The 14,326-nt window shown below is 49.0% G+C and overlaps 1 protein-coding gene across 1 annotated transcript; it reads left to right on the top strand.

Annotated features, from left to right (window-relative positions):
- The first annotated feature begins 192 nt into the window (after window positions 1-192).
- On the top strand, window positions 193-5,856 carry LOC123076964 (type I inositol polyphosphate 5-phosphatase 8). The gene is made up of 10 exons (XM_044499159.1): window positions 193-356; window positions 1,151-1,230; window positions 1,340-1,433; window positions 1,592-1,675; window positions 1,937-2,036; window positions 2,488-2,604; window positions 3,487-3,982; window positions 4,086-4,315; window positions 4,403-4,708; window positions 5,229-5,856. The coding sequence occupies exons 2-10, from the start codon at window positions 1,201-1,203 to the stop codon at window positions 5,554-5,556; spliced, it is 1,785 nt and encodes a 594-aa protein (XP_044355094.1). The 5' UTR covers window positions 193-356; window positions 1,151-1,200; the 3' UTR covers window positions 5,557-5,856.
- Window positions 5,857-14,326: the final 8,470 nt, after the last annotated feature.

Here is a 14,326-nt window from a genome sequence, read left to right as displayed (position 1 = left end):
TGAGACGCCAGAATATATGAATCAATTTTGGAAATGCAACCAACAAAGGCTACGTACTAGCACCTTGGTGGTGTGGGCCCACAGGCAGAGAGACCGGGGTGGCGACCAGCGTTTTCAACCCATGGCCCACATGGCAGTGCGCACCGCACCTATAAAGGCAGCAGGCCGCACCCCCACTCCCACGCTTCGTCCCCCACCTCCCACACCTCTTCTTCCTCCTCCCCCCACCTCCCGCACCTATAAAATTATCCCAGCAAACCGCCCACCTCTCCCCTCTCTCCCTCGCTCTCGCGGCACGTCAACCCCATTATCCTCCTTCCTCCCCCTCCCGCGGCAGATTGCTCGATCAAGTCAAGGTAACCGCTCCTGAAAGCCCTGAGCTACCGCCTCGATCCTCCATTGATTCTTGCCTACCTCTGCTCTGCTTTCAAGAACAGTTTCCTACTTTTCTTCTTCCCCGCACCGCACCACTGAGCGCATAGTCTTTCCCGTGCTTTCTTCACTGCCACGGCCATGGGATGCTCTTGCGAATTTAGGTCCGTGTACGCTGTGGAGAGTAGAGATTGTGGTGGAGAAAATGGGTGTCTTTCCAGTTCTTGCATCTACTTACAGAAAAAATCTGACTATGTCGGCCGGTTCAAATGGTGATTTTGGGGATGAATGTGTACCGGCCGGTGCCTTGAACCGGCCGTCGATGCATGTGCTCCGTCTGCTCGCTTGCTTGATGATTTCTGAACTAGATCGGCCAAACATGATAGATTTATCTAGTAGTAGTACGTATCAGATTGGCACCGCCCCTCCACTTGGTTGGTTTTGCTTTATTCTTCTTGCCCGGTCTGCTCTCCTCTGCTCTGCTTGAGCTCTCGTTTACTTTACTCTTCCTCCTCCAGCTCCAGCAGAGCTGTATTACCGGAGTAGTTTAGTTCAGCACCAGTAGTTTATTCGCACCTCCCTCCCCTACATGCCTACATTTTTAATAAGTAGATTATTAGTCAGTACTGGACTACTGGTGCCGCTTGAGATTTAACACTTTTTGGGACGTTCTTTACACCTAGTTAAAGAGCCAAGAATCGGAGCTGTTGTATTGTATCCGATTCGATTCCGGCCTGGAGTAGTCAGTCCCTCATCACATATCATCATCTCTTTACAGATTGACGGACGCGGACAGAGCATCCAGGAGACTGGTCGGCAGATCGAATCATGGCGACGGACAATGCAAGAATCCCAAAGGTATGGTTTCGAATCAATCTCTGGATTCAGGAACATCGTTCTCTTTCAAATTTCTTCCTTCTTTTATTTATACAGAGACTAATTTTCGTTCGTTTGTTTGTTTGCGCAGTCGTCGTCGTGGCCGAGGAGGACGAGGACGGCGGTGAGGAGATGGCTGAGCCTCAAGAGCAACGCAGAGCCGTCCTTCCATTCAGACTGCACCAGTAAGTCGATCGCCATGATCCATCAAAGAAACAACCATTTCTATCTATTATTGTTCTTGGAGTTCCATCTAACAAAACCTCCGACAGGATAGTTCTCCAACGGTTAACTAATCACACGAACATCAACTAACTCTGCGTGTTGTCTAAAATTCGATCAGGTGATAGGTTTGGCAGCAGAGGGCAGGAGCAGGGGAGGCGCAAGAGCTGCTCGGACAGGGATGGCAGCCGGCGAGATCTGTCAGGTACGGACCACTTACCAAACTTTTACTGTCACAGCAACTGCTGGTGCTGTTAGCTGCAACAACGGCAACAACAACAACAACAACAAACAGCTCTGTACATCTTTGTCCCCAGATAAAACCATCAAAAGAGACACACACACAGAGACATAGCAGCAACTGTTTCATCACACGAGATGGAACAGTTTTGTAATGGAGCCGAATGAACGAACGTGGTCTGAATATCTTGTTGGTCTGGATTGTTGTTTGTTTGTGCGTGCGTAGGTGAAGCAGGGTGGTTGGTGGAGGAGGGGCGCGAGAATCTGATGCCTCCCCACCCGCGGTATGGGCCGGGCTCGTCGTGGCAGCCTCCCAAGGAGCTCAGGTCAGTGACTCACACACGAGCCCTGATCTTCATGCGTCAATGTCTCTGCACTTCAATTGCTTTTTCCTTATCATGTCGATTGTCAACGCATATAAATCTGCGTGCATCATGTGCATATGGAACAAGAGCTCCATACCTAGTGAAGCAAACGAACAAAATACAGCCTGTTCTCTGAAAGTCCGAGCATCTTTTTTCTATTATTGGGTTCAGAGAGAAAACACCCTACTACCAGTAGTAGCATATTTAGAGAAAGTCGGAATATCAACTAAGCGGATGGGGTTGAGTTGAGGCGATGGACTTGCGCTTACTGAATGATTGATTAAACCATGTTGATTCATGTGCAGACAACATTTCGATTCCATTCGCAAAAATGGGACATGTTGATTCATTTCTGGATAGTTTATACCGTACGGTAATTAACTGTATTTTTGTATGTTTATAAAAAATACAGGGTGCTGGTGGGGACGTGGAACGTGGGCGGCAGAGCTCCGCACCAAGGGCTCGACCTCTCCGACTGGCTCCTCGACCAACATGCCTCTTCCTCACCTCCCCACATCTATGTTCTCGGGTACGTATGTGCATACTACTCGTGTCGATATACTGTTTTCTGGTAGTGCGTTGAACTCGTTTGTCTCTTTCGTTTTGTATCGGTGGATATAGCCTTCAGTTATGATTTATGGAAATAACATACGTAGTGTAATGAACTAATGATGCACACATTGGGTTACTTGGAAAGTGTACTGGTTGAAATTGCCACTCACTCAAAGGAATGCTGTTGAGTGAGTACTGAGGCTGGTCACAATGGGGAGGAACTTAGGAGTAACATCACACACTCCAATACAACTTTGCTTATGTGGCACATATTTAACGAAGAGAGAGGTGCTTGTGGTAACTAGCTAAGTTACCGGAACATCACGCACTCCAAAAAACAATGAGTCTATAACCTAATAAATACATCGTTGCATGACACTACATAGATGTTCCTACCCACTATGAAGATAGTAACATAGTCTAGAAAAGTGTGTATGTTACTAGCTTATGTTCTTGCCCATTGTGACCAGCCTGAATACACCCACTGAAAGGAATTGGTAGGAGTGAACTTTAATTTGTGTGGATTTCAGTGCAGAGCGCAAACCCATATGCCGGCCAGAATCATGACAGGACGTCGTGTACCTTACCTTACTTGCATAGGAGTGAGTATTTTACCTGTAGTACATATTGTCATGGGTTTCAGAGTTGGACTTATGCAACTAATCATGATTAGTCATCCCATCACTCCTCAAAAACTATAATTGGTGTAGTTCAAGGTGAGTACGAGAGAGGTTGATGTAGTTAAATTTACTTACTAGATCAGCGTAAACAAAGTCATGCTGTCGTGTGAAACGGTGACATGATGATGAAGTATATAGAGTGATTCTGAAGTTTGATTAAGTTAATTCTTGTGTCACAGCTTCCAGGAAATAGTGCCGCTGAACGCTGGGAATGTTCTCGGCGCGGAGGACAAGGGCCCTGCTTCCAAGTGGCTCGACCTTATTGGGCAAGCCTTGAATCCTTCCTCCTTGGAGAGAACCAACAGTTATCACCACAGTCACCGGTGCACCGCTGCCGAGGAGGCGAACCCTGAATGTAGCCAAAAGGCCAAGGTCATCTTCTCGGACATACCGGTGATGGATGATGCAGTATCAGAGCTTGAGGAGGAGGAGGAGGAGGGGGAGGAGGATAGCGAGCCTTCCACGTCGAACCCAGAGTCGAGCAGCGAGGAGGAGACGAGTGAGTTTGCGACGATGTTGCGAGAGAGGGCGAGTCATGGATACCGACTGGCTGCTAGCAAGCAGATGGTGGGCATCTTCCTCTGCGTGTGGGTCCGGGCGGATGTTATGCCACGTGTCACCGGGCTCAGGGTCTCTTGTGTTGGCAGGGGCATCATGGGGTACATGGGAAACAAGGTGAATTTCCGCAAATAATAGAATCATGAAATTTTGCAAATTTAATTTGTGCGAGTTGATATTCAGAAAAGTTGTTGCTGAAATGGTTGCGGATATGTGATAGGGGTCCATCTCGATCAGCCTGACGCTGCAAGGTGGCAGCTCGGAGGCGGCGTCGACGAGCCTGTGCTTCGTGTGCACGCACCTGGCGTCCGGCGAGAAGGACGGCGACGAGGTGCGCCGGAACAGTGACGTGGCCGAGATCCTCAAGCGGACGAAGTTCCCGCGCCCCCACCGCTTCTCGAAACTGCCGGCGGCAGCACCGTCGTCGCCGGAGACCATCTTGGAGCACGAGTACGTACGACACCAAACCAAAGTCACATCTTCTTCTGATCATCTGAACTGGACTCTGCCTCTGACCGTGGCGTTTTGGAACGGCAGCAAGGTCATCTGGCTGGGCGACCTGAACTACCGTCTGTCGTCGACGGGCGGCGGCGGCGGCGGCGACGGCGAGACGCGGGGGCTGCTGGAGCGGAACGAGTGGCGGGCGCTGCTGGAGCGCGACCAGCTGCGCGCGGAGCAGAGGGCCGGGCGTGTGTTCGGCGGCGGTTGGGAGGAAGGGGAGATCCGGTTCCCTCCCACGTACAAGTACCTGGCCGAGTCCGACACCTACGCCATGGCCGCCCTGAGCTCCTCCGCCGCCGCCGGGAGGCCGTCGCGGGAGAAGAAGAAGCGCACGCCGGCATGGTACGTAATTGTTACTCCGTAATTAACCATTTGTCAGCGCTAAAAAGTGCATCTGACCCAAGGATCATGCGAGCGTCAGTTCGGTTAGGAGCTAATCAATCAGAGGTTCAGAGGTCTCACATGGCGTGGTCCGTGCGTGCTCATGCGAGACCTGCGAAGATCATGGCGGAGCACTCACTGCACACTGCATCTGCATGATTTGAGCTTAGGCACATGCTCTGCGATTAGCTCAGACTTGAATTAATTAGTGAGGCTAGCTAGGGTGGCGTAGACTCCATGGTGACCAGTCCTTGTCGCGCCAAGCTAGTCTCCATGAGGAATCTACCTACCTAGCGGTGCAGCAGATGCAAGCTTTGTGCATGCACTGCACGTAGTAGTTAACTATACTCCAATGGCCACTCGCCGCCATGATCTACCTAGCGCTAATTAATCTACTGCTGGCTAAACTAGTCTGCTAATTCCTTCGAGGCTTCGACGACCATGTCGCTGATGGTTAATTTATTGGGTGGTGGTATTGCAGGTGCGACCGCATCCTGTGGCGCGGCGAGGGCGTGGAGCAGGCGTGGTACGAGCGCGGCGAGTCCCGGTTCTCCGACCACCGCCCCGTCAACTCCCTCTTCTCCATCCGCCTCCACCACGCCGACGACGACGGCAGCAGCCTGCCGGCCACCGCCAAGACGTGCTGCCGGCAAGGCAGGAGGCGGCCACCCGGCAGCAGGGCGATGACGTCGACGACGGTGCGGGAGGCGGTGACACGCGGCGGCGCGGTGATCGAGGCGGAGGAGATGCTCGTCGAGAGGCTCGTGCCACCGCGGGACTGCCGCTGCCTCCGGTCCTCCAGATTTTGACACAGGTGAACATCGACAGACAAGGACAGAAACGGCAGCAGCCTCAAAAGGTGGCCGTCCCGGCGCACGCGGCACGCCTGCCGGCCGGCTTTCTCTGAAACAGAGGCGAGGCCAGCCCGGCCGAGAGCGTAGCCTGCCCGTGGTGCGTGCGTGCACCGGCCGGCAGGTGGCGTACGTGGTCATGATTGCTCGCCATTTGCAGCAATTTTTACTCTGAGACTTGAGACTGCGAGGTGGAGGACGAGAGACATTCTTCTCGGGAACGCGCAAGCTTTTCAGGGTGGATGCATGCTGCCTTCAGAGTTCAGAGGAATCTTCTTAGAGTAATTTTTCCTTCATGTCTAAACTTTTTACAGTATGTAGACAAGGGGTATAGTATAGGATAGGAAATTAGGAATGCTCTTTTTGTCCTCTTTTCTCTCGGATCATCTTGTTCTGGACGTAGATAAGAAAAAATGTAATCCGATCCCAAAATTGCTTTCGGTTCATATCATATATACTCCTTCCTTTCCGGTTTATAGGACTTATCTCAAAAATTTTGTTTTTCCATTTCATAAGGCTCAATTTGGTTGTTTTCCATCACATGTTCAGATTTCAAGGTGCATTAAATCATTGCATGCAAGTACTAAGAGAAAATTGACCAATACATGTAATTTATGCATGCATGCATTGCAATTAATGCATTGGTAAACATACTTTTTAAAGAAAACAAAAGCATTAATTGGGTGCTTTTGCAAACTACAAAAAGTATTCCACCACTCACCATCTACCTTGGTTGGTGAGAATTTTGAATTGAGCCTTATAAACCGGAAAGGAGGGAGTATGTATACAAGGAAATAGGTTGTTTATCCAAGTTGTTGTAAAGGTTCTGGGAAATTCCTGATGCATTCCAGTTCAACACATGTTCTGCTGTAAATGTTACTCCCTTCGATCCAAATTAATTGAGCAGCATCTTAGACAATGTTTTATAGAGGTTGCTTCAATTAATTCAGGTCCAAGGGAGTAGTATTTCTTATTGATTTAATCCCTAAGTAAATCATGAACATGTCAGAACGTATTAAACATAGAACCGAAACATCTACGAACACAATATATATGACTAGCACATAAACAAATAAATAGGGGATGAACTATGAAAAAGAAATATGATTTTTTTCTCCAAAAGGACCGACCACCTACCGAGTGGAATTGACAGAAAGGACCACCTTTGGGTCACATGAAGGAAATATGCCCTAGAGGCAATACTAAAGTTGTTATTTGTATTTCCTTATATCATGATAAATGTTTATTATTCATGCTAGAATTGTATTAACCGAAAACTTAGTACATGTGTGAATACATAGACAAACAGAGTGTCACTAGTTTGCCTCTACTTGACTAGCTCGTTGAATCAATGATGGTTATGTTACCTAACCATAGGCATGCGTTGTCATTTGATTAACGGGATCACATCATTAGAGAATGATGTGATTGACTTGACCCATCTGTTAGCTTAGCACGATGATCGTTTAGTTTGTTGCTATTGCTTTCTCCATAACTATACATGTTCCTATGACTATGAGATCATGCAACTCCCGAATACCAGAGGAACACTTTGTGTGCTACCAAATGTCACAACGTAACTGGATGATTATAAAGGTGCTCTACAGGTGTCTCTGATGGTGTTTGTTGAGTTGGCATGGACCAAGATTAGGATTTGTCAGTCCGATTGTCGGAGAGGTATCTCTGGGCCCTCTCGGCAATGCACATCACTATAAGCCTTGCAAGCAATGTGACTAATGAGTTAGTTGCGGGATGATGCATTACGAAACGAGTAAAGAGACTTGCCTGTAACGAGATTGAACTAGGTATTGGGATACCGACGATCGAATCTCGGACAAGTAACATGTCGATAACAAAGGGAACAACGTATATCGTTATGCGGTTTGACCGATAAAGATCTTCGTAGAATATGTAGGAACCAATATGAGCATCCAGGTTCTGCTATTGGTTATTGACCGGAGACATGTCTTGGTCATGTATACATAGTTCTTGAACCCGTAGGGTCCGCACGCTTAATGTTCGGTGACGATTGGTATTATGAGTTTATGTGTTTTGATGTACCGAAGATTGTTTGGAGTCCCGGATGAGATCAGGGACATGACGAGGAGTCTCGAAATGTTCAAGACGTAAAAATCGATATATTGGAATGCTATATTCGGACATCGGAAAGGTTCTGAGTGGTTCGGGTATTTATCGGAGTACCGGAGATTTACGGGAATTCGCCGGGGAGTATATGGGACTTATTGGGCTTTAGGGGAGAGAGAGAGGGGCTGCCTAGGGCAGGCCGCGCCCCCCCAAGGCCTAGTCCGAATTGGACTAGGGGGAGGGGTGGCGCCCCCTCCTTCCTTCTCTTCTCTCTTTCCCTTCCTTCTCCCATACTCCTATTACTTGGAAGGGGGGATCCTAATCCCGGTGGGAGTAGGACTCCCCAAGGCGTGCTATAGTAGAGGGCTGGCCCTCCCCCTCCTCCACTCCTTTATATACGGGGGAGGGGGAACCCCATGGACACACAAGTTGATCATTGATCTTTTAGCCATGTGCGGTGCCCCCCTACACCATAATCTACCTCGATCATATCGTAGCGGTGCTTAGGCGAAGCCCTATTCCGGTAGCATCATCATCACCATCATCACGCCGTCGTGCTGACAAAACTCTCCCTCGACACTCTGCTGGATCGTGAGTTCGTGGGACGTCATCGAGCCGAACGTGTGCAGATCGCGGAGGTGCCGTACCTTCGATACTAGGATCGGTCGATCGTGAGGACGTACGACTACATCAACCGCGTTGTCATAATGCTTTTGCTTACGGTCTACGAGGGTACATGGACGACACTCTTCCCTCTCGTTGCTATGCATCACCATGCTCTTGCGTGTGCATAGGAATTCTTTTTGAAATTACTGCATTCCCTAACAGTGGCATCAGAGCCAGGTTTATGTGTAGATGTCATATGCACGAGCAGAACACAAAGGAGTTGTGGGCGTAGGTATATACATATTGCTTGCCGTCACTAGTTGATTCTTGATTCAGCGACATTGTTGGATGAAGCGGCCCAGACCGACATTACGCGTACGCTTATGCAAGACTGATTCTACCGACGTGCTTCGCACACAGGTGACTAGTGGGTGTCTGTTTCTCCAGCTTTAGTTGAATCGGATTCAATGAACAGGGTTCTTTCTGAATATCAAAAAGCAATCATTATACCGCATTGTGGTTTTTGATGCGTAGGTAAGAACGGTTGTTTCTTAGCCCGTAGCAACCACGTAAAACTTGCAACAACAAAGTAGACGACGTCTAACTTGTTTTTGCAGTGCATGTTGTGATGTGATATGGTCAAGACATGATGAGATATAAATTGTTGTATGAGATGATCATGTTTTGTTGAAGTTATCGGCAACTGGCAGAAGCCTTATGGTTGTCTCTTTATTGCATAAGATGCAAACGCCAAATATTGCTTTACTTTATTGCTATGCGATAGCAATAGTTGCAAGAGCAATAGTTGGCGAGATGACCATGTGATGACACATTGATAGAGATAAAGATGATGGAAATCATGGTGTCATGCCGGTGACGATAGAGATCATGACGTACTTTGGAGATGGAGATCAAAGGCGCAAGATGATCATGGCCATATCAAGTCACATATTTTGATTGCATGTGATGTTTATGCTTTATGTATCTTATTTTGCTTAGTTCGGCGGTAGCATTATAAGATGATCTCTCACTAAATTTCAAGGTATAAGTGTTCTCCCTGAGTATGCACCATTGTGACAGTTCATCGTGCCAAGACACCACGTGATGATCGGGTGCGATAAGCTCTACGTTCACATACAACTGGTGCAAGCCAGTTTTGCACACGTGAAATACTCGGGTTAAACTTGATGAGCCTAGCATATGCAGATATGGCCTCGGAACACTGGAGACCGAAAGGTCGAGCGTGAATCATATAGTAGATATGATCAACATAGTGATGTTCACCATTGAAACTACTCCATCTCACGTGATGATCGGACATGGTTTAGTTGATTTGGATCACGTGATCACTTAGATCATTAGAGAGATGTATATCTAAGTGGGAGTTCTTAAGTAATATGATTAATTGAACTTTAATTTATCATGAACTTAGTCTTGATAGTATTTGTATATCTATGTTGTATATCAATAGCTTGCGATGTAGCTCCCCATTTATTTTTTGATATGCTCCTAGAGAAAAACTATGTTGAAAGATGATAATAGCAATGATGAGGACTAGGTCCGTGATCTGAGGATTATCCTCATTGCTGCATAGAAGAATTATGTCCTTGATGCACCACTAGGTGACGGACCTATTGCAGGAGCTGATACAGAAGTTATGAACGTTTGGTAAAGCTCGGTATGATGACTACTTGATAGTTTAGTGCACCATGATTTACGGCTTAGAACCGGGACTTCAAAAACGTTTTGAACGCCACAGAGCATATAAGATGTTCTAAGAGTTGAAATTGGTATTTCATACTCATGCCCGTGTCGAGAGGTAGAAGACCTCTGACAGTACTTTGCCTACAAGATAGAGGAGAATAGCTCAACTAGTGAGCATGTGCTCAGATTGTTTGGGTACTACAATTACTTGAATCAAGTGGGAGTTAATCTTCCAGATAAGATAGTAATTGACAAAGTTCTCTAGTCACTATCACCAAGTTACTAGAACTTAGTGATGAACTAAAATATGCAAGGGATTACGAAAGTAATTCCCAAGCTCTTCGTGATGCTGAAATCGGCGAAGGTAGAAATCAACAAATAGCATCAAATGTTGATGGTTAACAAGACCACTAGTTTCAAGAAAAAGGGCAAACAGAAAGAAAGAGGAACTTCAAAAGGAATAGCAAGTGATACGTCCATTTTGCATCATGCTTTTATATCGATATTTATTGCATTATTGGCTGTTATTTCACTTTATGTCACAATACTTATGGCTATTCTCTCTTATTTTACAAGGTTTACATAAGGAGGGAGAATGCCGGCAGCTGGAATTCTGGGCTGGAAAAGGAGCAAATATTAGAGACCTATTATGCGCAACTCCAAAAGTCCTGAAACTCCACGGAACATCTTAAAATAAATAAAGAAAAATCCTCGCCAAAGATGAAGGCCAGGGGGCCCACACCCTGCTCACAAGGGTGGGGGGCGCCCCCCCTAGGGCGCGCCCCCTACCTCATGGCCCCCCTGGTGGCTCTCCGACGTCCATCTTGTGCTATATGAAGTCTTTCGATGAGAAAAAAATCAGAAGGAACCTTTCGGGACGAGTGTCGGTGTCAAAACCGGCGGATCTCGAGTAGGGGGTCCCGAACTGTGCGTCAAGGCCGGATGGTAACAGGAGACAAGGGACAAGATGTTTTTTACCTAGGTTCGAGCCCTCTCGATGGAGGTAATACCCTACTCCTGCTTGATTAATATTGATGATATGGGTAGTACAAGAGTAGATCTACCACGAGATCAAGGAGGCTAAACCCTAGAAGCTAGCCTATGGTATGATTGTTGTGTATGGAGTTTATTGCCTACAGACTACAACCCTCCGGTTTATATAGACACCGGAGAGGGTTAGGGTTACATAAAGTCGGTTACAATGGTAGGAGATCTTGAATATCCGCATCGCCAAGCTTGCCTTCCACGCCAAGGAAAGTTCCATCCGGACACGGGACGAAGTCTTCAATCTTGTATCTTCATAGTCCAGGAGTCCGGCTGAACGTATAGTCCGGCTACCCGAACACCCCCTAATCCAGGACTCCCTCAGTAGCCCCTGAACCAGGCTTCAATGACGACGAGTCCGGCGCGCAAATTGTCTTCGGCATTGCAAGGCGGGTTCCTCCTCCAAGTCCTTCGTAGAAGATTGTAAACACCAAGAGTAGTGTCCGGCTCTGCAAAATAAGTTTCCACATATTGCCATAGAGAGAATAATATTGACACAAATCAAATCTGCCGACGTATTCCGCAGTGCGTCATCACACTACGGCCAAGTCCTTTACTCGAATCGTTTTTACTTTTCCACCTCAGCATGTTTTGCGAGGCGGTTTCCTTGGCACGTCTTGTCAAAGGAGAGATCGTGTACCCCCTTTACGGGATTCTCATCAATACGGACGTGGGTAACCCAACCGCACCATTTATCATGGCGCTTGGGAGGCAAGCGAGTCTTACTAGGCTGGTGGGGACGCACAACCGCATTCGCCCATATAAGGGGATAAGGATCCACCCTTTTACCTACGCCTTCTTCCTCTTTTGCCTATCCATCTCCTGCACACTCGAGCTCCAGTGCCCAAGCTCGCACTTCCCACCTCAACCTTCTCCAGCAATGTCTGGAGCGAGAGGCAAGTGGATGGTCTCCTCCGTCATGGAGGGCCATGTCAAAAAGCTAAGAAAGGCCGGATACTTGTCCAAAGACATCGTGCACCGGCTTCCCGAGGAGGGGCAGCTTCTCCCCACCCCAAGGCCCCATGAGAGGGTAGTATTCCTTCCCCACTTCCTCCGCGGACTGGGTTTTCCGCTCCACCCATTTGTCCGGGGGCTCATGTTTTACTATGGCCTGGATTTCCACGATCTGGCCCCGAACTTCGTCCTCAACATCTCGGCGTTTATTGTCGTGTGCGAGGCCTTCCTCCGCATCCGCCCCCATTTCGGCCTCTGGCTCAAGACCTTCAACGTCAAGCCCAAGGTGGTGCGCGGCAGCCAGGCGGAATGCGGAGGCGCCATGGTGGGCAAGATGGCCAACGTCCTATGGCTCGAGGGCTCCTTCATGGAGACCCTAAAGGGGTGGCAATCGTGGTGGTTTTACATCACCGAGCCGCGTGATCCGAAATGGATCGCAACCCTCGAGTTCCGATCCGGACCCCCCACGCGGCTTATCTCCTGGAAAGAGACGGGTCTGTCGTGGGGCGACGAAAAAGAGGTGACCGGACTGCAGACATGCATCCAGTCCCTGGTGAGCAAGCCGATCAAGCTTGTCAATGTAGTCCAGGTTATGCTCGTCCGCCAGATCCTCCCGTGTCAACAACGGGGCTTTAATCTGTGGGAGTTCAACCCGGCGCAGCACCAAACCCTTAACAGGCTCTTCGACACGACGTATGAAGATGTCTGGAAGGTGCTAACCAAAGGCGCCGAGGCTTCCACATCCACTTCCGAGGACCGCGGATACAGTTTGCAGCGTCACGCTAGCGAGGTAAGCTATTTTCACCTTTTACAGGATGTTAAGTTTTTTCATAGTTTGACTCTATGCGGGATCTAAGCTCCCTTACCTTTGACAGGCTTGGCGGGCGAAGTCCGGATCGATTAACTGTCCGGCTCCCTTGCCCGAAGACCTAGCCCCCGCTCTACTAGCGAAGCTACTGGTTCCGGCACCTTATGTGGTGCCGGAGAAGAAGGCCAAGAAGAAGAAGGCCACGGGGACTCGAAAGAGTTCCCGGCATATGGTGGTGTCGGACTCATCGTTTGACGAGTCCGAGACGCACTCCCCCCGTGAAGACGACGAGGAGGAAGAAGAAACCTCTCCCCCCAGCGGGGGGAGGAGAGAAGAGGAAGGCCGCCTCAACGGGGGAGGCCGAGGGGTCTAGGAAAAGGAAGACCCCTCCGCCGGACTACGCCCCCAACGCCGAAGAGGGCAAAGAGGAGTGGCCAAACAGGGCCAAGCGTCCGCGAAATCGTAAGTTCGAATATCAGAATAACTCATGATGTTCCTTTGTTGCACAGCTTTCCCTAATGTCGAACATAATTATGCAGCCCGCCCCGGGCCGAACTCAACGAGTCGTCGAGCGGCTCCCTGGATTCATCGGACGTGAACTCAGTTCCTCCCGTTGTCTCCCCCCGCATTGCGGACGACACCGAAGTGGCGTCGCAACGAGCTCCGGGGCAGGAGGAGGTGGTCCTAAAGGAGCCGCAGGGCGACCTCCCGGACCCCAGGAGTAAAGGGGACAAGACCCCCCAGGGCTCCAAGTCCGGCTTTGTGCCGGACACCGTGCCGGAATCTTTAACAGTTCCGAACTGCGGTAGGCGAACTCCTTCCAAGAGGAGCAAGCCTTCTGAGCTGGCAGCCTCCGTCCGACCGGAGATGCCGGACAATCTGCTCGAGGTGCTTGAAGGCGCGTCCATCGACGAGGAGCACCATACTATTATGAGTACGGTGATCCAGAAGGTTCAGTCCGCCAAGAGCGGACTGAGTGAAGCTTACGCTAGCCTCCTAACGGGCTTCGAGGTAAGTAAAAATATGTAAAAATATAACCGCATAGACAGTAGCCCCTGATACTTTGTTTGGCGTTCGGAAAGAAAAGCCGAATAGAGGATCTAGTAAATTTCGCAGGAATCTAACAATAAAGAGTCAATATGCGTGTGTAGGCTTCGCTGCTATCCACCGCCACACTGACTGCGGAGGTGGGTGTCCTGAAACAGGACCTCAAGCGGACTGAGCAAGAGCTCGGCCTTGCCAAGCGGTAGCTCGAGGAAAAAGAAGGTAGGAAATACCTTACAGAAAAAGTGCCTATAGAGAGGCGTGATTGCAAAAAATAACAGGATTGCACTGCTTATTATAGGGGCCACGACTGAGGTGGCGACCCTCAAGCAGGCGATGTCCAAGGCCGAAAAGAAAACGGCCGCGGAGCACACTGAGCGAGAGAAACTTGGGGCTCAGGTCGGCGAGGTGCAGCAAGAGCTTCAGGCTCTCATGAAAAAACATGAGAGTTTGGAGCTTGAGTCAAAGAACCAAGCGTCCGAG

The sequence above is a fragment of the Triticum aestivum genome, chromosome 1A (genome assembly GCF_018294505.1).
Source record: "Triticum aestivum cultivar Chinese Spring chromosome 1A, IWGSC CS RefSeq v2.1, whole genome shotgun sequence".
Classification (NCBI taxonomy): domain Eukaryota; kingdom Viridiplantae; phylum Streptophyta; class Magnoliopsida; order Poales; family Poaceae; genus Triticum; species Triticum aestivum.
The sequence above is the reverse complement of the archived record's forward strand: the minus strand, read 5'-3'. Positions and strand labels throughout refer to the sequence as shown.